Source organism: Myotis daubentonii, chromosome 2, assembly GCF_963259705.1.
Source record: "Myotis daubentonii chromosome 2, mMyoDau2.1, whole genome shotgun sequence".
Lineage (NCBI taxonomy): Eukaryota > Metazoa > Chordata > Mammalia > Chiroptera > Vespertilionidae > Myotis > Myotis daubentonii.
Genome location: NC_081841.1, coordinates 213,236,207 through 213,260,698, shown reverse-complemented (window position 1 = coordinate 213,260,698; position 24,492 = coordinate 213,236,207). Strand labels below are relative to the sequence as shown.

The 24,492-nt window shown below is 40.4% G+C and overlaps 1 protein-coding gene across 7 annotated transcripts in view; it reads left to right on the top strand.

Annotated features, from left to right (window-relative positions):
- Positions 1–17,434, top strand: part of FAM149A (family with sequence similarity 149 member A) — a 44,017-nt gene extending 26,583 nt beyond the window's left edge. For 2 of the 7 annotated variants that reach the window (XM_059685618.1, XM_059685623.1), the window contains exons 7-14: positions 40–248; positions 2,754–2,908; positions 7,524–7,627; positions 8,305–8,514; positions 11,190–11,310; positions 12,509–12,637; positions 13,568–13,646; positions 16,397–17,434. In XM_059685618.1, the coding sequence (XP_059541601.1) occupies positions 40–248; positions 2,754–2,908; positions 7,524–7,627; positions 8,305–8,514; positions 11,190–11,310; positions 12,509–12,637; positions 13,568–13,646; positions 16,397–16,470 (1,081 nt within the window). In that variant the 3' untranslated portion in view covers positions 16,471–17,434. Of the gene's footprint in view, positions 1–39; positions 249–2,753; positions 2,909–7,523; positions 7,628–8,304; positions 8,536–11,189; positions 11,311–12,508; positions 12,638–13,567; positions 13,647–16,396 lie in introns of those variants that run through there. The other 5 variants (XM_059685619.1, XM_059685620.1, XR_009451419.1 and 2 more) reach the window with 5 other exon arrangements.
- The last annotated feature ends 7,058 nt before the right edge of the window (positions 17,435–24,492 follow it).

Here is a 24,492-nt window from a genome sequence, read left to right as displayed (position 1 = left end):
CATTATTTACTTTTAACCCTTGATTCTTTTATTAATTAGAATGGATTTTGTCCTTAGTGACAATGAACAACTTGAACAGAAATCAGCTCACCACTGTGGGATGTGGCGCAAGCATGGACTTCCTCCCATTTCCCCTCATGACTGTATCAAAGACGCTGTGGCTGCAGAAGTGTTCGATCACATCTGGACAAATGTGGTAGAAATTCTGGAAGAGTTGATTAGAAAAAACTGGGAAGTTACACTCACAGGTACTTATTTGGTGAACTTGACCTAACGAAAAGAAAAAAATGACCCTTGCCCTAGATGGTTTGACTCAGTAGATAGAGCGTCAGCCTGCCAACTGAAGGGTCAATTCTGGTCAAGGGTACATGCCTGTGTTACATGCTCGATCCCCAGTAGGGGGTGTGCAGGAGGCAGCTGATCAATGATTCCCATTATTGATGTTTCTGTCTCTCTCTCCTTCTCCCTTCCTCTTTGAAATCAATAAAAATATATTAAAGAAAAAAAAAAAGAAAGAAAAAGAGGCCTTCTTTGTCAGTGCTGTGCCCACCCCAGCCTGGCCATACGTAGGACAGAATTGGGGTTAGAGGGACAGGCATTTTCTGCCTTCATTCACAAGTGATCTTTAATCTCTTCAAAAAGGACATTATCCTTTTTGAGTTGTAAAAATTATATACATGTACTCTGGGGGAAAAACCCACAGAAATATACAAGAATGAAGCTAGAAGTCATATTTTTAAAAATGTATTATGGTAAAAAAATCAAACAAAAATCTTACCTAACTAATCTCTAATAATGAAATATTGGCTTTTTATTGTTTACTAGAGGCCTGGTGCATGAAATTCATGCATGGGGGCAGGTCCCCTCAGCCCAGCTTGCACCCTCTCCAATCTGGGACCCCTCAGGGGATGTACGACTGCTGGTTTGGGCCCGATCCCCGGGATTGGGCCTAATCGGCAGTTGGACATCCCTCTCATAATCCACGACCACTGGCTCCTAACTGCTCACCTGCTTGCCTGTCTGATCGCCCCTAAGTGCCCCCCCCCTGCCAGCCTGGTCGCCCCTAACTGCCCCTCCCCCCCACCGGCCTGGTCGCCCCACACAGCCTACTGTTCGGTCATTACTGTTACCATGATGGTGTCCCAGGCAATTTGCATATTCCTCTATTATTAGTATAGATGATGTTATATGTAAAGTAAAATGTAAACATAGATCATTTAATAATCTTGCATTTAGCTTTATAAAATGTTTTCTAAATTACTTGAAACTGAGCAGAAGCAAATCTGTAATAATAAAAGCATAATATGCTAATTAGACTGGACAGTTGAACAAACTTCTGGATGTCTTTTCCGATGTCCTTCCAGTCTAAGCGACGCTGGCGGGGGCTGAGACAGAGGCAGTTGGGGGCAATCAGGCAGGCAGGAAGTGTGGTTAGGGGTGATCAGGCGGGCAGGCAAATGGTTAGGGGGCATCAGGCAGGCAGGTGAACAGTTAGGGGAGATCAGGCAGGCAGGCAGGTGAGCGGTTAGGTGCCAGGGATTCCACAGGGATTGGGCCTAAACCAGCAGTTGGACATCCCCCGAGGAGTCCTGGATTGCAGGAGGGTGCAGGCTGGGTTGAGGGACTCCCCCCACCCCCAATGCACAAATTTCATGCACTGGGCCTCTAATCATAGAAATGTTAGTGGTGGATGGTGCTATGTGATCAATTTGTACAATAGAGTAATAATCATGCTAATTTAAATATTATTATTTTTCTAACCAAAGGGATTAATTCTGATATAAAATTCTGAGAATTTTTCTTGCTTCAGTATATAATCTCTACTTTTCTGCCTAATACTGAAATGATAGGCATTCGTTAATTATGTGTGGAGAAGTATCATGTCAGCCAATTGCTCCATGGGTCTCTGCTCTCTATAGCAAGGTCCGAGGCCATAGCAAACTCATGGTAACTCAAGAACAAATATTTTCTTTAAACAGTGACTTTTAAGTACCTATATTAGATAATCTACACTAATAAAAGAGAAAAATGGTAATTGGCGTACGAGCTACCCTTTTCATTGGCTAATCAGGGCTATATGCAAATTAACTGCCAACAAGATGGCGGTTAATTTGCATATGTAGGCACAATGCAGGGAGGCGAAAGGGAAAGCAGGAAGAAGCCCCCTGCCACTGACAGTGATCGGAAACCCAGGGGGGAGCTAAGAGCTGGGGGACAGGGCAAAGGCGGCCCCAGCCGTGATCGGAGAATCAGGTGCCTTTTCCGCCCTGGCCAGTGATAGCAGGAAGTAGGGGTGGAGCCAGCGATGGGAGCTGGGCACGGTCGAAGAGGGCAGTCCCAGGAGCTAGGGGTCCCTTGCCTGGGCCTAAAGCGAAGCCCAGGATCGCGGGGCCGCTGCAGCTGCGGGTCCCTGCTGCCCGGGCCGGACGCCTCAGCCAGAGGCATCCTGCAGGGGCGGGGCGGAGCCCACGCGATCGTGGCACCCCCCACTGCCACTGCAGGTCCCCGCTGCCACTGCAGGTCCCCGCTGCCCGGGCCGGACGCCTAGGCCAGAGGCGTCAGGCCTGGGCAAGGGGCCGATCCTGCGATTGGAGGGTGATGGGGGTCAACACCTGAGGGCTCCCAGCATGTGAGAGGGGGCAGGCTGGGCTGAGGGACACTCTCCCCCCCCCCCCCCACACACACCCAGTGCACGAATTTCGTGCACCGGGCCCCTAGTGTTATTAATAATACTGTATTTTCTGTTGACACAGGAAGAAGCAAACAGAAAGAAAAATTGAAAGTTGCTGAGGCTAAATCTCCGCAGGGACTCATTTCCCGTATTAACACTGATCTAATGAGTGTTCCCCCGTCCAGAAGTTCTGAAGCTCAAAGCATCTCACTGGCTTTTCATCATAATACCCCCCAGGTAATGTTTTCCCCCTAGTCTCTCTCTCTCTTTCCTTCAGTTTTTATACCTTTGGCTTCAGTTTGTCAAGATTACTATTCTATTAAACCAGTGATGGTGAACCTTTTGAGCTCAGTGTGTCAGCATTTTGAAAAACCCTAATTTAACTCTGGTGCCGTGTCACATATAGTATTTTTTTGATATTTGCAACCATAGTAAAACAAAGACATATTTTGATATTTATTTTATATATTTAAATGCCATTTAACAAAGAAAAATCAACCAAAAAAATGAGTTCACGTGTCACCTCTGACACACGTGTCATAGGTTCGCCATCACTGTATTAAACTTTATTATCAAGATATTCTGGCCTGTTTGTTAATAAGACTAATCTTTAAAATACTTATTTCATGGAGTTTAATAGAATCACCACATTCTTTAATAGAGTGGGGACACTCAGATTTGAAACTTTCCATCAGCTTTGAGCTGTAACACTGTTTTTATATTTTTGAGGAGAAAAAATGCTTGCCCCAATATTTCTAGCCAATTTGCAGGTTACAAATGTTCTCATCTCCTCCCACCAAAGTGATAAAAGACTCAGTCAGTGAGTATACATTGGGTTCATCCAACATTTATTGAGTTTGTGTGAAGTGAACTGTATTAGGTGTTTTGAAGAGATATGTAGATGAAGAAAGCATAGTCCCTGACCTAGTAAAACAAAAAGTATGAAACAAGTCAGATGCAATACATTCTGCGGATGATGTGCAAAAGCAACGTGTCTTAAGAGAATAAAGGAGAAGGAAGTCTGCGTGGTATATTTCAGGCCCATCAAAGGCACGGAGGAATGTAAGATGGGGCATGTTTAGGGAACAGTGATTGGACTTTGGATTAAAGGATGGGATACTGGGACCCACAGAGGCATTGTGGCAAGACCAGAGCATTTGGAATCAAGAGACCTATAGGGGGATTATATTGGACGTGTTGATTGAACTTTCTAAACTTTAGGTTCCTAATCTGTAGAATGAGGATAATAATATGTTGTCCAAGGGGTTGTGGTGAGGGCAATATCGTGTCAATATGACAGTCACTAACACAGAACCTAGCAACTGTCTTAGTAAATTTTTGTTGAATTGCATTCTCACTCAAAGACCGAGTGGAAAGCGAAGCTTATTCATGGGAGACCTTCGGTAGTACTAAGGAGCTGGGATTTTATGTGTCACACAGCCCATCTTGTGTAGAGGGGAGCAGGGAAAAGGGGTTTGAGAGAGTTCCTGGTCTCAAGCTACATATAATTTAGCTGGTGGGAGTCCAGCCATGCCACACGCACATGCACACACACAAGATGAGGCAAACTAGTAGGTAGTAGAGTGAATGAGAGGTTGCGCTTTGGGTATAGACTACAAGTTTGGAGCCTGACATCATGATTTATTAGCTTTGTAATCTTGAATTAGCCCCTTTCCTTCAAAACTGGTTTTGTTATCTATGGGATCTATGAGAATTAAAGGAGACAAGACATTGTGTGGCATAGAGTAGGCGCTCAAGTGTTAGTTTTATTATTGTAATCAGATGCTAATTATATCATATCATATTATGTTATATTACATTTCATTATATTATAATAGTTATATGTCCTTTAGCTCATAAATGATGTAGGGTTCAAAGGAAAAACAGCATACCCCTCACAAAGTAGAGCAAGCATGTCAAACTCATGGCCCATGGGTCGCATGCTGCCTGCAACGAATATTTTTGCAGCCCAGTCAATATAATGGTATCTAAGAAACATTTTACTAAAAATTTCATAATTTAATTTTTACAATATTCTGTTATACATAATTATTAATAATGAACTACAACGTTTGCTAATGACTGATTACTATAGTTGTGTTGCATTCATTTCCCTTACATTCCTTATGCGCAGGCACACCATTTCTCTCCACTAATACTAGCAGAGAATATTTTAGCAGCCAATTGCCACATCTTTAGTCTTGTACTGACTTGTTTGGTGTGTGCAACAGGAAATATCTCGCTTTCGGAGAACAAGAAAAATAGGCTTATTTGCATTACACTTATTAATTTGTGCAGTTATTCAGTGTCTGGTAAGTTAATGTTCAAGAAAAAATATGAATTGTTATTAAAATGTTCTATTATTCTATGTTAACGATTACTCGTTTATTTCAGCCCTTTGTATTCAGCATGTCTTTACTGAAATAAGCCTACGTTTCTGGGAAAATTGAAGCTTTTTTTTTTTTTTTTTTTTTTTTTTTTGCGGCCCACATAAACTTAAACCTTGTTTATTTGGCCCGTGTTATCCTTTGAGTTTGACATGCTTGAAGTAGAGTAAGACCTTAACTAAATCTTAAACAATAGCCAAGATTTGGTAAGCTGAAAAGAAAGGGGAGGGTACTCAACGCAGAGGCAAAAATATGCCCTAGCACAGGAGCAAGTGTACAGAATGCCTTTGTGAGATTGAAAGGACACAGGCCTTTGCCAAAACCGGTTTGGCTCAGTGGATAGAGCGTCGGCCTGCGGACTGAAAGGTCCCAGGTTCGATTCCGGTCAAGGGCATGTACCTGGGTTGCGGGCACATCCCCAGTGGGAGATGTGCAGGAGGCAGCTGATTGATGTTTCTCTCTCATTGGTGTTTCTAACTTTCTATCTCTCTCCGTTCCTCTCTGTGAAAAATCAATAAAATATATTTTTTAAAAAAATCATGAAAGGACACAGGCCTGAACAGGGCATACAGGTCGGTGAGTACTGGTTTGAACAGGAATACCTAACAGGATCGCTTTATTCTCCAGTGTGCAGGCTTTACAATAAGTCTGATTTGCTTTTGTTGTTGAAGTTGCTATGAGTTTGTTATAAGTTTTGGTCTCTTGAAACTGCTCTGACAGGTTCAACATCATTTCCCACTTTGCATAGTAAAATATGCAGCCTGGATTACATAGTAATGAACAGTTCATAACAAGATGGAACCGTTAAACATCAGCCAGAAGAAATAAACTTGAGAAATGGGAAGATATTCCCATTTCTCAAGTTTATTTATTTTGCCTGATGATATCTAAGCAATTATTTACAGATATTTGGTGGGTTTTAATAGTATTAAGAAATGTTTGCTACATCTATTTTGAGATTCTTTTCTGGATAAATGCTGAAAGAAAATACATGGACAACACAGGTAAAAGTAAAAATAAATACCAATAGAACTTATTTTGAAATAGTCAAAGTACCTAGTGGTAATTGCAATAAGTCTTCATTTATTCCTCTGACATTTCTTTTTACATTTATCCAACATGAGGAAAATGTGATTGTAGTTGCTAACTCTATTCTTTTTTTAAAAATATATACTTTATTGATTTTTTACAGAGAGGAAGGGAGAGGAATAGAGAGTTAGAAACATTGATGAGAGAGAAGCATCGAGCAGCTGCCTCCTGCACACCCCTACTGGGGTTGTGTCTGCAACTAAGGTATATGCCCTTGACCAGAATCGAACCTGGGACTCTTCAGTCACCAGGCTGATGCTCTATCCCAGTAATGGCGAACCTATGACACGTGTGTCAGACGTGACACATGAACTCATTTTTTTGGTTGGTTTTTCTTTGTTAAATGGCATTTAAATATATAAAATAAATATCAAAAATATAAATCTTTGTTTTACTATGGTTGCAGATATCAAAAAATTTCTAAATGTGACACCGCACCAGAGTTAAGTTAGGGTTTTTCAAAATGCTGACACGCCGAGCTCAAAAGGTTCGCCATCACTGCTCTATCCAGTGAGCCAAACTGGCTAGGGCGCTCCCTCTATTCTTGACCCAGAATAGAATTCTAGTGTCAGATACCCAGTTCCTCTAGGTCTAAATATTATTTTGAATCCTAGTTGGATGTATTAAGGAATTGGAATAAAGAATTGATTATTGAGCCCTTAATTCATGCTTTCACCAATGTTGTCTAATGTAATTCCCATAATAAGTCTATGAAGTAAGTGTCATTATTCCCAATTTAGAGATCAGGAAATTAAAACTCCACAGTAATCTTCCCATGATCACCAACAAGGAAGCAGTTAGAACTGGGATTTAAATTTAAGCCTTTGGATCTGGGGCTTGGAGTTTTCCAGGTACCATGCTGCTCCCAGGAAGCAGAGGGGGAAGCTGTGAAGGACAAGGGAGGGGAGGTCCAGAGCAAGCTGACCAGTCAGGAGCTGGGACCCCTTTGCTCTGCTTCTCCTGGTGCTCTCTGCACCTGCCTCCCCGTGGGGTGCCCTGGAGGCTGCGTTCCCTGGCTGTCTTGCCCAGAACCTGTCCGCTGTGGGCGCTCAGAGATTAGAGAACATGAGGTGTGGTGTTGCTTTTCTCCCGGCTGCCAGGTCACAGTGTGTTGGTGGCACTTCTCCAGGCAGCAACCCTTGTCGCTCCAGGCCCAAGTGTGGGCATGTGTCCTCACTGTGATAAGCCTTGGGGAATTAAGCTGTTCCTTGTTAATTTCGCTCCCCACCTCTTTACAAACTCTGGTTTCTTCATGGAATGTTTCCTCCCATTAGCCAGTCTGAAGGTGCCGTTGCTTCCTGTGGATTCCTAGCAGGCAGTCATGGTGTCAGTGGCTATGGATGCTTTTTAATTTTTATTGCTTTTACTTTCCTCAGATCCATCGCTTCTCCAACAATTTTTATAGTGATTTGGATGGTGTGATGACAATTCAAGCAAAACCACTTCAGCAGAGACCGACCCATTTTGCAGACAGGACGCAGTACGTATGAGAAATAACCGCCCAGCCTCCTCCCTGTGCTGCGCACACGTGAACACCTGGACTGTGGAGGGTGTGAGAGAATGAGAATCACACTTAGGGCAGGTCACGGCCAGTGTGTGAGGATAGATACATACCATTCAAATACCGACCACAGAAGGATTACTGTTAGGTTGGGGCAGATAAGAAAAAGGGGCCCAGACAGCATGGTTCAGTGATTGAGCGTTGACCTATGAACCAAGAGGTGACGGTTCTATTCCCGGTCAAGGCACATCGCCCGGGTTGTGGGCTCCGTTCCCAGTAGGGAACGTGCAGGAGGCAGTTGATCAATGATTCTCTCTCATCATTGATGTTTCTCTCTCTCGCCATCTCCCTTCCTCTCTGAAATCAACAAAAATATATTTAAAAAAAGAAAAAGGGAATGCAGCAGTCAATTCTTAATCTTATGGGGTATAATGTTTGATCATAAACAATAAGAAACTTAGATGTTTTCTCTCTATTGATGAATTCTTCATTGAAATTGAAATGGATTTGGAAATAATAATCTGTTTATCCTTTCAGCAAATAGGAGTATTGTCTAGGAGCCAGGCACTGTTCTTGATGGTGTCTGGTCATGGGCAGATGTTCCCTATTCTCACATAGTTTGCATCCCAGTAATTAACTTGATTTCCCTTCCCCAGGAATGAACAAGAGGACAAATCACTGAGTGTTGGGGCTAGTAGCCTTTCTGCGGCTCGCCATCGTCTGGGACGAATCTCAGACTCCTGCCGACTACAGACTCCTGCAAAGAAAACACCGGTACACAGGAGGCTGCCTTCTCTCCCTTCGGACTCACAGAGAATGAAAACCCCCAATGTGGACAGTGAGGAGGTGCTTAGGGGAACAAGACTGTAAGTCCTGCTTCTCTCATGGTAAACAAAAGTCACCGAGGACAGAGGCCCTTGTCACTTAGGTCTCATGGATTATTCTAGACAAAGCATCTTCTGTCAAACTTATGTGGACACTTTTCTAAGTTGTTTATGCATTTGAATATTGACATGAATATTTAACATTTGAATATTTGGCATGAATTTTGTTTCAGTAGTATTTACAGCGATTCTTAGCTGTATTTACAACTTATTGGCACCCCCATTGTGTTGTCTCGCTTTGGGGACACTACCTGGACCGTCATGCCACAGGCTTTCTGCAGCAAGGGAGGGAGTTAGTACAGGTCCCCCTGCACCTGGCCAGTGTGACTCAGTGGTTGAACATCGACCCATGTACCAAGAGGTTGCAGGTTTGATCCCCAGTCAGGGCACATGCTCTTATTTCAGGCTGATCCCCAGCGGGGAGGCCTGCAGGAGGCAGCAGATCGTTGTTGATGCATCGATGTTTTGCTCTCTCTCTCCCTTACTCTATCTCTACAAATCAATAAAAACATATTTAAAACAAATAAAAAGTAAAGGTCCCCCTGCAGGAGGTGGGTGGTGGAAGCACTGGCCAGTTCTTAGCCAGGAATTGGACTCTTTCAAGATGGGTTCATAGCGCCACTTCCAACTTTTTCACAGGTCAGTGTGTCTTGCACAGTTTGGAGCTGAAATTCCCAGATCTAGGTGGGTCTGTCCTGTTAATTCTTTCAGGACCCTTCTCCCTCCTGTGTTCTCACTGAGATTGCCTGGGACCCATTCCTCACCCACACCCGGGCCAAGAGCACGTGACTGGTTCACTCCTCTTCCTCCCAGCCTGCCTGGGCTCCACTATCAAAACCTTTCCTATTTCCTATGAAAGTGAGTTTGGACACTTCCAACTGTACATTCCCTTTTACTTCAGGCCCCTCCCTTTCTGTAGACATGTGTTTTCCAATATTGCCATGCTCAAGGCCCTTTTATACTCTATTTCCAACTATTCCAAACCTATGGAATTTTAATATTCCAAAAATGTACTGTGCAACTTATGTACCTTTTTTTATCTGTGATTTACACATTAAAAGAGTAAGATTATTTTGTCCTGTCAAAAACCAATGTTTGTCTTTTTTTCTAATACTAACATTATCTTACTATGGTAGAATGTAGTACTTTTTACATACTTTTCTTTATATATATATATATATATATATATATATATATATATATATATATATATATTTATTGATTATTACTTTACATTATTCATATTTTCCATATTATTAGATATTTTCAAAATCACAATTTTAATGATTAGAATGTAATCATGTGGGTATGTGTAATTTATTATTTCTTTATTATTGAGGGTTTTTTGTCTATATGTTCATTATTGTAATGTGCAGTAAGTGTCATTTTATGTAAATCTAAATAAGGATGTCTTCAAATTGCTCTCTGGTGATGTAGTCCTAGAGCTAAAGACACCAGGTCAAAGGTTGTAGATATTTTTAAGGCGCTTGAACATTTTTTAAAGTTTGTTCCAGAATGGTTCTACCAATTGATAGGCTCACTGATAAGACAGGAGACTCTCTTTTTCATTCAGCTGCAAAACTTTGGGTAGTATGTGTATTTTAAGACTTGATAGGTCAAACATGGTCCTATTTTAATTTTCACCACTTTATTATTCATGAATAAATGAATTGTAATCTGTTTCTAGAATAGCCATCTGTAGCTTTGTGCATGAGTCAGGGAATTTATTTTTCATTTTAGTATCTGATGGAAAGCCTCCTATCATCCTAATTCTTTTGTTTTTTCTGAAAATTTACTCTCCTATACTGACAAAGAACTATACAATATTGTCAAATTTTTTAAGAAGATTCACATTGGACTTCATAGCATTAAATTTGTTGAAAATGTAGGAATAACTGACATTTTTACGATATTTAGTTTGCCCATTAGAAAACATATTTGCCTCCCCATTTTTATGATGATTCATAAAGTTTTGTGGTTTTCTGAATCTAGCCCCTGCACATTTATAATTAATTTTGTTCTTCTTTTAAAAAATATATTTTTATTGATTTCAGTGAGGAAGGGAAAGGGAGAGAGAGATAGAAACATCAATGATGAGAGATAATCATTGATCAGCTGCCTCCTGCACGCCCCCCACTGGGGATCCCGCCCACAACCTAGGCATATGCTCTGACTGGGAATCGAACCGTGACCTCCTGGTTCATAGGTGGATGCTCAACCACCGAGCCCTGCCAGGTGGGCTTAATTTTGTTCTTTTATTGATCACTCTATTCCCTAAATTCCTACAGTGCTTTTATTCAGAACCATGTGCCATAACATGTTGTTATATAAATTGCATTGCATTGTACTCTAATTATTTATGTGTTTTCAATAACGTGTAAATTCCGTAAGGGTCAGAACTAGATGTTCCATTACCTTTCTGTTCTGCCCTGTGGCTAGAATAGCTGGTAACTCAGTCAATACAGGCTGGCGGTGATTGCTCAGGAGAAGGTGACAGAGCTAGCTGGTGCCAGGCCCCTCCCCACATTTGTCTTCCTGAACTCAGCTCATTTCTCTTGGAAGGCAGACTGTGATGAAGAGCTCACATCAGGAGCTGTGTAAGGTCTGTTCTCTGTCTTGACTCCCGGATGCTCAGTTACATGTTGTTGTGTTCACAGGCAAACTGGCATGGACCACATGTCCTCCCCACCAGTCCACACCGCACGGAGCAGGTTACCCCCCATAGGCCCCGAGCCTGCTGAGCAGAAGGTGGCAGTTCCTGGATCTCGGCCTGTCTCTGTAAGACAGATTCCATTATATCAAAGTGCACCGTTCAAACAAACAAACAAACAAACAACATATAATCTTGGTACTTTGCAGTGAAATCATTAACATAAAATGTCTCCATAATCTGCTTCCTGAAAATAAGTGGCTTGTGAGAATTTACAGGGCTGGCAGGGTCCATTCACTATTTTGTGAAATAAAAACATGGCTTAAGCTAAATGAGGGCGTTCAGGTGTCCGGGACATACCTGATGGTCAGGATGATGTGCAGAAAATAGCATGAAGGTGAGGTAAGAGACAGGCAGATGTGTGTTGGAATCCTGCCACCCAGTCTCTGTGTGATTTGGTCTAAAGGAATCTCTCTGAGCCTCAATTTTGTCATCTATCAAAGGGCAATAATAATTGCTACCTCAAAAAATTGTTGCTAGTATACGGATTCAATGAATGTAAAGATGTTAAATAACGGCTGGCATAAATGAGGAGCTCAGTCACATGCCCCTGCCATTTTTATCAGCTCTCATTTTTCCCGCTAACTTTCCTATGTTTACTGCCATGTAGAAGCAGTCCCTTCTTCAGCCAAGCTCAGCTCAGCCCTGCAATTGGGAAAGGTCTGGGGAAGCTGTGCTGCTGGTAACAGGCACAACCATATTTCATAATGACCACACGCTCTGCTATGACACAAGTAGCTTGTGTCTATTTTGTAGAACACAGAAGCACCCAGGTTGTGGCAACATAAAGCTTAGGGAGAGAACAAACGCTGAGGCAATGTTTTCTCTTGCATTCCCTGTGCCTCCCTGGGCATAGCCATGGACCCATTCCCAGGAGGTCAGAGTGGCAACGCTTTAATATTTAAGCTTAGACTATTGAGGCTGAGCGTGAAATCACAAAAGAAGGCAAATATCACCTCAAAAAGACTCAGATGCTTCACAACTGCAGAACTACATTTTAATACAGTTTAATACTAAGAATTGCAGGTAGTAAAGGGTTTTAACCCATATTTACCAATTAGGACATTACTATTTTATTAGGTTAAATAACACAATTCCATAATTAAAATATTTTTATATTTATGCTTAGTAGATCTTATGTTTACCAACATATAAATAAGTTTTCAAGTAAGTGAATAAATGAATGACTACAGGAGTGAAGCATATATAGATTTTTTTTTAAGGTTTGAATTTTATTTAAACAATAACATATTATCTCTCATTTAGTACAGAGGAAGGCATGCACAGAACCATGTTTTAAGTGCAATACCCGATAGTGTAGAACGATCACCTCTTCGAGAAAGATCTCTGACTGTGGAACAGTTTTCAAGGCCCAGCACAACCCATACGTTCCGAGTAGGTTCTCTGTTAACTATACTTTGCTTTTATTTTTGTTTTAATTAAAATGTTTGGGTGACATTGGCTAATAGGATCATACAGGTATCGAGTGTACATTTCCATATGCATGATCTGTATACTGCATTGTGTTAACTATACTTTGGTTTTTAAAAATATCCACCCCATGCCCTGGCTGGAGTGGCTCCGTTGATTGAGTCTTGTCCCATGTACCAAAAAGTCACTGGTTCAGTTCAAGGTCAGGGCACATGCCTGGGCTCAATCCCCAGAAAGGGATGTGCAGGAGGCAGCTGATCAATGCTTCTCTCCCTCTCGCTTCCTGTCTCTCTAAAAACAATAAAAACATATTTAAAAAAATATCCAACCCAAGTGCCCATCAATAGACAAGTGGATAAAGAATTTGTGCCATATACACATACATACATACAATGGAATATTCGTCATAAAAAAGAATGAAATTTTATCATTTGTCACAGCATGGAAATAAGTCAGTCAGAGATAGACAAATACCATATAATTTCACTTACATGTGGAATCTAAAGAACAAAATAAATAAGCAAAATAGAAACAGGCCCATAGGTACAGAGAACAGATTGATGGTTGCTAGAGTGGAGGGGGGATTTGAGAAGCACAGATTGGTAGTTATAGAATAGCCATGGGGTTGTAAGTACTGCAGAGGGAATCTAGTCAATAATATTGTACCAACTGTTGATGGTGCCAGGAGGGAACGGGGAATATCAGGGAAACACTTTGTAGAGTATATGATTATCTAACCACTATGCTGTACACCTGAAATCTACACAAAATAATATTGAATGTAAAAAATATGTACTTTTAACTAAATGTCAAACAAGGAAAAAAGTATCTGAAACAATAAAAATCATCCTTCTAACTCATCCTAAAACTCATCCTTTATTTTTCTTCTAACAGTCAGACACCCCTCGAAAAGGTTCATTGACTCTGATGGAGTTTGCTGGTCACACCTGGGCAGGTCAAGGTTTGCTGACAGGTCAGTGTTCTCCATGGATAAATAAAATGATGTAATGTGTGAAATTGTAAGTTTTGGAAAAGAAGCTGAAGATTGCTCCCTGGATGGGACTGTTGTGGACCCCGTCAGAGGAAATACCAAGGGTTTGTGGTCTAAACCAGACCTCAGAAACCTCTATAAAGACCAAAACTGCAAAGGCAAGCTGTGGTTGTAAAGAGGAAAATGCCCAAATGCTTTTTAATCAACTTAAGATCTCACCCTCAAAAAAAAAGGGAAAAAGGCTGCCTTGTGAGTCCTATGGGAAATTAGTGTCTCCTTCAGCTGTGCAGGTTCATTCTTTTCTCCTAAATAAAACCCTAATCTTAGATTCTCTTTGAAGATCTAATGATAAAAATGCCTAATAAAATACATACATTCTTATTATTTATGTAGAGTTTTACAGATGAGTGTGCTCTTCAAAGAATAATGTTTCTCATCAGAATTCAAGCCAATGATGTTTTAATTTTCAAACTATGACCAATTTTTTTCCCCAAAGGCAAAAGATTGATCAAAATGAACTTTTATTGTTGCAAAATACTTTTTCATGTCTAACTGCCTCTGACCACAAACTCACCATTGCTACTGCTTATATGTATGACAGGATAATATCAAATTTGTGAAATCATTCAAACACAGTCAAGGGTAGAGAAAAATAAAGCACATGGTCAAATCATCATAGGCAAGATGACATTTGGAAAAGAACATTATGGGAGTCTAAATATGTGGACACTGGCTCCTAAGGGAACCAAGTAGTGCTTGTCCTGTGTCACACACATGCTTCCGTTATGACCAACATTTTTATTCAGGGAGGCCACATGGCATTGTCTTGAGGTGTGCCACCCTGGAATCAAGGTTTCTTTTTCTTTTTTTAAGACCTTTTTATTGACTTCATAGAGAAAGGGAGAAAGAGAGAGAGAGAAAAACATCGATGATGAGAGATTCACTGATCATGCCCCACACTGGGGATTGAGCCCACAACCTGGGAATATGTCCTGACTGGTAATCAAACCGAGACCTCCTGGTTCATAGGGCGATGCTCAACCACTGAGCCACGCTGGCTGGGCTCAAATGCTTCGTTTCCATTCTGGCTCTGCCCCTACCAGCCGAGCAATCTTTGGGTTGTCTCAATCTCTCTCTGGGCCTCCGTTTCTTTTTTTTAATAACCTGCTGGCTGATAAAATAATTATTGGAAAAATGTATGGAAAGGACCTAGGTAGATGCCAGAAAGATATTGTTTGCTGCAAATGTTCATAATATAAATTATGACCATTTGTATTACAGATCATCGGACATGTAAAGGATAATTGCTATTTTCAGGGAAACACTTCATATATTTTAATTTTAAAATAAATGTAGCAAAATTTATGCATTGGAACAACACAGGTTTGTCAGTGCTTGCCTCACCCTTCTATAGTTCTGTAGCAGAGTCATGTCAAAGATCCTTTAGCCCTTTGAGATTTTTCTCCAATGCTTAATAGCTCCAGGCTGCTGTACCTTGCCATTGCTTTTTTTTCTTATACATTCCCTAGTGCTGTTCGCTATCATGGTCAGTGACAATAGTTCTTTCTCTAAGAGACAGCCATGCTACATTATCAAGTATTGCTTTTAACAGAATCATAGATGGTCAAGCAGAATTAGACACCCAAGTTTGTTTATCAATAAATTACAATGTACTAACTGCTCACTCTGTGGCAGGTTCTGCGCTAAAGGCAGAGATTCAAACACCAAGGACATTTTGGTCCGAGCCTGAAGGGACATTCAGGCTAATGGGGAGGTGGAAAGGGCTGTGGGAGTGGCGAGCAGGGCCACCTGGCTGGATATGCAGGTGGGCAAAGGGGCAGAGCACCTTCCTGGAGGAGGCATGAGCCACTGAATTGGGAGGAACACCCTGGGGTATGTGAGAGAGAAAGGAGTGAAGGCTGATACCTAGGATTCTGTGGGTGATGCTGAAAGAGGGAACTTGAGGAGTTTTGATGAATTGTTTTGGAGAGGTTGACTACAGCATGCTGAGTGGAGATGTCAGCTAGTTTGTTGGGCACACGAGAGTGAGGTTAGGAGATGGAACTGGGTTCAGAATTTGCTTTAACTCCGCGCTCTTGGTGTTTCACCAAATACTAGTCAGTGTAGGCTCTTCTCAGAAACTTGTGACAATTATTACTGACGGTCAGAGTCCCTTTTTCATTTCTGTAGAAGGGAATGAGGGTACATCAAGAGAGATGTTTCTCTAATTCTAAAGATTTAGTTTATTTTTTCTCTGACAAGCAAGCATGTGGTCTCTTTCTTACCTTTGCTTCCAAGTCAAAAAGCATCTGGAGCTATTAACTTACCAACATATTGTTTTTGTGGCTGGAAAAAAAAGAGAGGAGGAGCTGATGGGGTGTCCCCAATAGCGGGAAGGCAGGTGACTTTGCTTCTACAACCATGGGGCTGACAGAGCTCCCTACTCAACTGCCTGGGCCTTGGGACCCCCTGTGGGGAGAAGGTCCCTGCACCCCACCTGCCTGGAAGGACACATGGCCGGCCCCGAGGCTTGGTGGGGACACACCTTTCCTTCTTCTCAACCCCAGATGGCAGTTTTTGCACGTGACTGTTTCCTGGTTTGTGTGAAAGTGACATTAAATACCTTTTTTCTTTTTTTAAAAATATCATCGGCATGGACTATACAAAACAACGCTTTTCAGAGCTGGAATTTTTAACATTTTAATGAGAATTACTTTTGGTTGCTGTTTCAGGTTCGCGGTATCCACCCAGGTCTTTTCAGAGGACAACTCCGACTTTAAGAAAGAGATTCCAAGTGGCATCTTGATGTTGCTTCCCCAGAATTGCAGCCTTTGCTGGGCCACCCAGCGCCTCTGCGACCACTTGTCACTTGAAAAACAGAAGAACAAGTATTATAGTATGTGTCTGTTAGCACAGCAGTCTGTGATATTGGACTGTCTGAGAGAAATGCAGTCAAATAAACAATTTAATTGTGAACTTTGCATTGTAAACACAATACAAGTCAGGCTTATCAGTCTTCGTCATGGGAAGCATTCCAACATGGAACCTTTAGGCTTTGCTCAGAGGAATCTGTGTTTATAATCCATCCTTTTATCAACTATACACACACACAAAATTAGTGTATGTACTCATGCACTATTTAATATATATAGTAATATGCCATTTTTTAACTTTGTGTCTTGACATATTTTTTGTGTCTCATTCCATGATTAATTCCATCAAAATCCTAATCACGAATAGGTATTATTTTCTTCTTGAGAAAATAGCAGAGTCATCTTGGATACCATGTGCCAGTCGAAGATTGGGGCTGTTCTGGTCAGTGTGCTGACTTTCTCATACCCTTTTAAAAAGTAGATTAGCCCTGACCGGTTTGGCTCAGTGGATAGATCGTCGGCTTGCGGACTGATAGGTCCCGGGTTCGATTCTGGTCCAGGGCATGTACCTTAGTTGCAGGCACATACCCAGTGGGGAGTGTGCAGGAGGCAGCTGATCGATGTTTCTCTCTCATCGATGTTTCTAACTCTCTATCCCTCTCCCTTCCTCTCTGTAAAAACTCAATAAAATATATTTTTAAAAAAGTAGTTTAGTCATGAACCTCTTTGAGGGACGTCAGTGGTGAAGTCTCCCAAGGCCATTTTGCTATACTAGTTTTCATGTTCAAGTTCAGGTGGTCTTTTCAGAAGTACCCCCAGTTTATTGATTTTTGAAAACAAATGATTGATTTGAATTATGAACATAAACATAATTAAAATATTTTGCATACGGTTTCATCATTATTGTTCACAACTGAAGTGTCCCTCCATTGGACAGAAGGCTTCACAGCAGCATCTTCCTCTTCCCAGATGTCACCACGGGGCATGGAGCCTTCCCAATCCCTCTGTCTAAAGCAGCAGCTCCCTCTGCTCTCTGTCCTCTTGCTCTGCTTTATTTTTCCTCTGAGCGTATCCCTATCTGACATTAATACGGAGACTGGAATAGAGAATGTAAACGAGGCTTAATCAGTTGGAGGCAAGGCTATGTGGTCATTTCTCTTTTCTCTCTGCCCCGTTGTTTTCCTTTATCATGATTTAAATTTTTAGACTCATTTTGATCTTTTCAGATCTCAACTTGTGAAATTCTTCTTTTCTATCAGAGAATTATATTTTAATGATTTAATTTTTATTAATCCAAAAGGAAGCTTATATCTATCTATCTATTCCCATAAATGTATAATAGGTTATTTTCAGACATATTTCTGGCTCTAAGAAGAGAGGATCGTTGCCCACTTATAAACGCCTGGAAATTAAGAAGAGTGTTGGCACTTGAATTAGTGTTGTCCAGAGCCTTGCCTGCAATTGGCACGTTCTCCTTTACGTTCTCTACTTCAATGTCTATAGTCATGGAACATGTTAGGGAGTTGACATGAGAATGATCACTGTGTCTATGGCTCTTCTGATTGGCCACAGCTCCATAATTCTAGGTCATATTCTCAATGCTTAGTAACCTACACAAAGAATTTTCTAACTATTCCTAAATATTAGCTATAAAAGCTTTCAATATAGAGTATCAGTCCTAATTCTGCAGTTATCAGACGTGAGGAACTTCTAGACATGTAAGTGGTCTGGAGTTAGGTGCTCTTTGGTCCCTAATTACTGCTAACTGTGGTAATTATTTCTAGCTACCTGGCGCCTTCAAAACCATTCACACTATTTTATATCGGTTTCCCCAAACCATCCAAGTCTTTCCCTAATCAGCTCAGACTTCTTAAACAGGATTGATATGCATTGTACACTAACATTAGGTATACAAAAGGAATTATTTTTTCATAGAGAACCACTGAAAAGGTTTAATGGTAGCTTTATTTTATTTGGCTTTGGAATTGTGCAACAATTAAAAAATTCTATTATTTACATATATTGATTAAAAGTACTTTAAAATATGGAACCAAGTACAATGATCTTGCTTCATATGTTCTAAATATTTTCAATTGGAAGATAAAGTACCATTTTAGACATAACAAAAAGACTTGACTCTGTCCTTGACTTTAAAAAAAACCTCTCCACAGATGTTTTCACATCTGTATTAAAGATAATGTTTTATTTACAGGTTAATTGAAATTCAGAGGCTAGTAAGTAATCCTTATACCAAGGATGGTGCTTCTTGAACTGGTTAGGTAAAAGTTAGGACAGTGTTTTCATAGTAATCATTGATAAATGAATCATCTTAAAATTTTTGTTAAAAATTGAAAAAGGCTAACTGAATTATTCCTGAGGTCAATCCATATATATATAAGCCCAGTGACAGGAACAGCGGAACAACTGGAACAACCAGTTGCTATGACATGCACTGCAGTGGCCAACCAGCCTGATCCAGGACCTGATCAGCTTCCCTCAACCCCCCTCGGCATCTCCCCCTGTCAGACCCAACCCCGATTGGCCCCCTCACCCCAATCAGGGGTGGGGCCAGCCAGACAACCTCCCACAGCTCCTCCCTCCTGCCGACTGGCCCTCACATAGGCCCCGATTAGGGAGCTGGCCAGCCAACCTCCCAGAACATCCCTCCAGCAGGCCACCGATGGGCCTCGATCACTGGCCAGGCCGAGGGACCCCTCCCATGCACAAATTTGTGCACCAGACCTCTAGTTTTTAAATAAAGGTTAGAGACTACATTAATTAAATGTCTGTTAATTTATCCAAAATCAAAGAAGGAATGAAGGAATTGAAAAATAATATAAAAACATGTAAAATACCATAACAAATTTGATTTTTAAAATATAACATAAGAGGAAATATCCATATTGTTATTCTGAACTAGAATGTAATTGCTATACCAATTAAGAGGTCCATTTTTATAATACCGTAAGTCATTTGGGTATGATATTTTTATTGTCATTGTTTTCTTATGACCACAGATCATTGTCCAAGATTTTTAATTCTTTAATTTTTAATAAAATAAAAAGTGTTGAAAGAGTTTTCAAAAATTTATTGCATTTATAAAAGCTTGTTTAGGTTCCCAATTTTTATGTAATTTGTGTGAATACTTCTCTGCTCTGCATATACATAGGTTATTCACTCATTTATATTTCTAACCAGATAGCAAACATTCTTTCGTGAATTCAAAATATATATCCATCTATGTTTTTCAGGGTTTTACCTCTTTGATAAAAGTTCCAATTTAAGCCCTAACCGGTTTGGCTCAGTGGATAGAGCGTTGGCCTGCGGACTGGGGGGTCCCAGGTTTGATTCCGGTCAAGGGCATGTACCTTGGTTGCGGGCACAACCCTGGTGTGGGGTGTGCAGGAGGCAGCTGGTCGATGTTTCTCCCTCATCGATGTTTCTAACTCTCTATCCCTCTCCCGTCCTCTCTGTTAAAAAATCAATAAAATATATATTTTTTAAAAGTTCCAATTTAAAATTTGTTTCAGAAGATAACAATTCTGTGTGGTCATCATCATGGATTTATTATTTCATCAAATGTTTATCAATCACCTTCTTTTTATTAAGATTCCGTTCTAAGCATTGGACTGAACAAGATGAAGTCTTTGCCCTAACAGAACTTCGAGTGTAGTGGAGGAGGCAATCAGTTTTTGTTTTTAATCATAGATCATTTGGGTACTATATTTTTGTTGTAATTGTTTTCGATAACTAAAGCAACGAAAATATAATACAAGATCAGATAGCAATAAGTGCTAGCTGAAGAAACCTAAAATAGGGCTTCAATTTCAGAAAAAGAAGGCTTTAGTGTAGAGGTAATATTTGAGCAAAGCTGCAAAGAATATGAGATAAGCCATGTAGATATGAAAAAGAGAATTCTAGACATAGGAAAAACACACACAGGCCTAAAATTGGAGCATACCTAGGGGTTTGAAGAACAGCAAAGAGGCCATTGAGGAATAGAATGGAATTAGCAAGGGGGTGAATCACAGTAGATGATAGGAGTGGAGTGATTAAGATCCTTTTTGACCTTGGAAATAGACAGTTATCTGAAATAGTAAGCAACTGGAAAGTTTTCAGGACAGAGCAATGCAATCTGACCCGAGACAATGTTTCAGTCATATGACAGTGATGTAGCTGCTCAGAAGTCAGAGGACTTTGGATGTGTTTTGAAAGTCAAGTCAGTGGGATTTGCTGTGGAATTAGATGTGAAGTGTAACTAAAGAAAGAATCAATATTGACTTCAAGGCTTTGGCTGGGACATGTTATGTTTGGGATGCCTATTGGATTTCTAAGTGGAGATATTAAGGTATTTGGGTATCTACGCCTGGGATTTAGAGAAAAGGTATAGACTGGAAGTATAATTCAACAGAGAGGTGGTATTTAGGTACTGAAATGAATGAGATAACCAAGAGAGTGAGTACAAAGATGCAGGGAAAGAGTCCTGACCCCCTTTAACATCTAGAGGTATAGGATGTGGAAAGAAAGCAGTGAAACAGACAGAAAAAAATGACTGGTGAGGGAGAATCAAAATCAAGAGGATGTAGAATCCTTGAAGTCAAATAGAGGGAAAAGTTTTTCAAAGAATAAAAATGGGAATATCACTACCAATCTTATAGATGTTAGAATTTAACCAGTATACTATGACTAATTTGATATGATAATTTAGATGAAATGTTTAAACTCCTTGAAGAATATTACTTATCACCGGACAAAGAAGAAATAAGAAACCTGGAAAGGTTTATATCCATTATAGACTAAAATCTATAATTAAAATCCTTCTCTCAAAGAGAAGTCCAAGTCCTGATGACTTCCAGGGTTAATTCTTCCAAATATTTAAGGAAAATATAGCATCAATAACTCCCATATAAAGTTTTTTCAAGATCATAGGAAGCTATTTTATAAGGCTAGCATCACCTTTATATAAAAACTGATAAGGGTACTACAAAAAAAAAAAAAAGAGGAAAGTTATAGGCCAATCTCATCTCTGAACACAGATGATACACTCCTAAGCAAGTTAGTGGCAAATCGAATCAGGCAGGTATGAAATAGGTAATAAATACCATCCAAATTAGATGTATGTAAGGCATTCAAGTTTGGTCTACCATGTGAAAAATAATCAATGAACAAATGATGTCAAAGAAAACAAACATATGCTTTTCTCAATAAACAGAGGCAAAGTCTTTGAAAATATTCATTGATAATAAAATTTCCTAGTAATCTAGGAATAGAAGGGAACAACTATCATTGGCTTATGGGTATTTAGAGAAAAAAACCCTTCAACAAACTTCACACTTGAAGGTAAAATATTCAACTATACCCCCTGAGAGCAGAAGCAATGCAAAAAGTTTCTGCTAGCCACCAAAGTTATTCATCACTATACAGGTTGTCCTAGCCAGCTTGATAGGGCCAGATTAAAATATGGAGGGTCTTAAAAATTGGGAAAAAAGAAAAAAATTCATTCTTCACAAAAAACATCATTGTGCAGGTAGAAAATCCAAAATAGTCTACAGATATACTTAAATATCAGTATGTGATTTTAGCAAGCTCATTGAAAAGAAATCAACATAAAATGCACTTGCATTTCTACATACTAACAATAATTAGATAATAAAATATAAAAATACTATTTATAATAGCCTCAAAAACATCAAATAATAGGAATCCATTTAATAAGATGATTATAGTAGTTAGTATTCTCCATAGAAACAGAATTAATAAGATATACATGTATATGTATGTATATATAGGGTGTCTCCAAAAATGTACAGTGTATACGCACACTTTCAATAATTGTAAAGGCAGAGTTTATTAAAATACATTTCATTTTCAAAATTGAGCTATCAGCTGTTAAAGTGTGTATACATTATTTTGAAATTCCCTGTATATATGACATCTGAAACAACCATTGGCCACAGAATGGCTAATAAGTTGAAGTATAGTCAAACAATAGAATAATACACAGTTATGAAAAATAGTACACACCACAATATAGAATCTTCTCACAGGAATAATGTTGAGTTTAAGAAGACAGATGCAAAAGAGTACATACAATATGATTTCATGTTCTATTGTATGAACTAGGGGGTAGTCACATAGAACTGATGATGCTTGTCCATAAAACTGTACTTTTTAAGTAAAGTGTACTTTATCTGATCTTAGTGATTCAACAATTCATGACAGTGTCCTTTTATCCTAATAATTTGCTATGTATAAGCATGTGAAAAATATAGTTTTATATTTAGCCAGCATTTATTTTTTTAATCTAAATAAAACATCTTTTCCATACTAGGAATCCTTCCAAGTGACAGAAATTTTAAGGAAAGCAAAGTGTTAACATTTACAAAGCTTTGCTGTGGTTTATAACCTATTCTGGCCTATGACTTTAACTTTCAAAGGCATGTATTTCATGCAGGGGAGAGTAGCAAAGATCTTCCAAGTGGTTTGTTCTTTAATATAGAAAGAATTTTCAAGAGACAAAGTTAGGAGACAACTTCCTACTCAGTGGGATAAGTGCCATGAAGCTGACTAAGCAGTGATAAATGTAGGTAGATCGTCTTCACCTTGGCAATACCATGCTCCCTACACAGAGATTCATTATGTTTCAGGGTGGACATTCAAAGGCACAACACTGTGAACTTGGTTGCCAGGAGAGAAGGGTGTCGCCATGGGTTTCTCTCATGCTTGGCCATCTGACCAGTTTAGTCTGAAATTTCGGGGCATTGGCTCCTATCAGGGAACAAATAGGATTAGAACGATGACTCAGGGAACAAAGAGACAAGTCTTTGTTTTATTGGCCCTTTTCAAAAAATCCTCAGTGCTCTCTTTCTCACCCACAAATTGCCTTCAAAATAAAGATACAATTTCTAAGCCTGGGAGTCAAGGTCCATTCAAGCTGGCTCCATGCTCCTTGTGAACATTAACATTGTCTTGTCCTGGTCACCCTGAGCCACCCTGTGCTCTAAGCAGGGGTGCCCTGCACATTTTCTTGAACCCATCATACCCTTCTCTGCTTTGGAGCACTTCCTGCTCATGTTGGCTGCTGCCTGAAGCACTCCGCCCTCCCCCTTCTCCACTTCTTGAGGGTCGTGGCTATATATTCCTTGTTTTTTCCACAGAGATGAGCAGAGAGTCAGATATAGACAACTCCCATGGGTTAATAGCTATGATACACTTTTAGAGAGATGATATCTACTTAAAGATATTAAAGAAAATACACTGAGTGGCCAGATTATTATGACCACCCCATTAGTACAATGAAGTGAATTACTTATGCAAATAATCTACACCAGGGGTTCTCAAACTATGGCCCACAGGCCACATGCGGCCCGCTGAAAACATTTATCCAGCCCGCCAGGTGTTTTTGCCGCCGCAGTGTGCATAGGAATTTGTTCATAGTTTTTTTTTAAACTATAGTCCGGCCCTCCAACGGTCTGAGGGACAGTGAACTGGCCCCCTGTTTAAAAAGTTTGAGGACCTCTGATCAACACTAATAAAAGAGAAAAATGGTAATTGGCGTACGAGCTACCCTTTTCATTGGCTAATCAGGGCTATATGCAAATTAACTGCCAACTGAGATGGCAGTTAACTGCCAACAAGATGGCGGTTAATTTGCATATGTAGGCACAATGCAGGGAGGCCGAAGGGAAAGCAGGAAGAAGCCCCCTGCCACTGACAGTGATCAGAAACCCAGGGGGGAGCCATGATCGGAGAATCAGGTGCCTTTTCCGCCCTGGCCAGTGATAGCAGGAAGTAGGGGTGGAGCCAGTGATGGGAGCTGGGCACGGTCGAAGCTGGCAGTCCCAGGAGCTAGGGGTCCCTTGCCTGGGCCTAAAGCGAAGCCCACGATCGTGGGGCCGCTGCAGCTGCGGGTTCCCGCTGCCCGGGCTGAACGCCTAGGCCAGAGGCATCAGGCC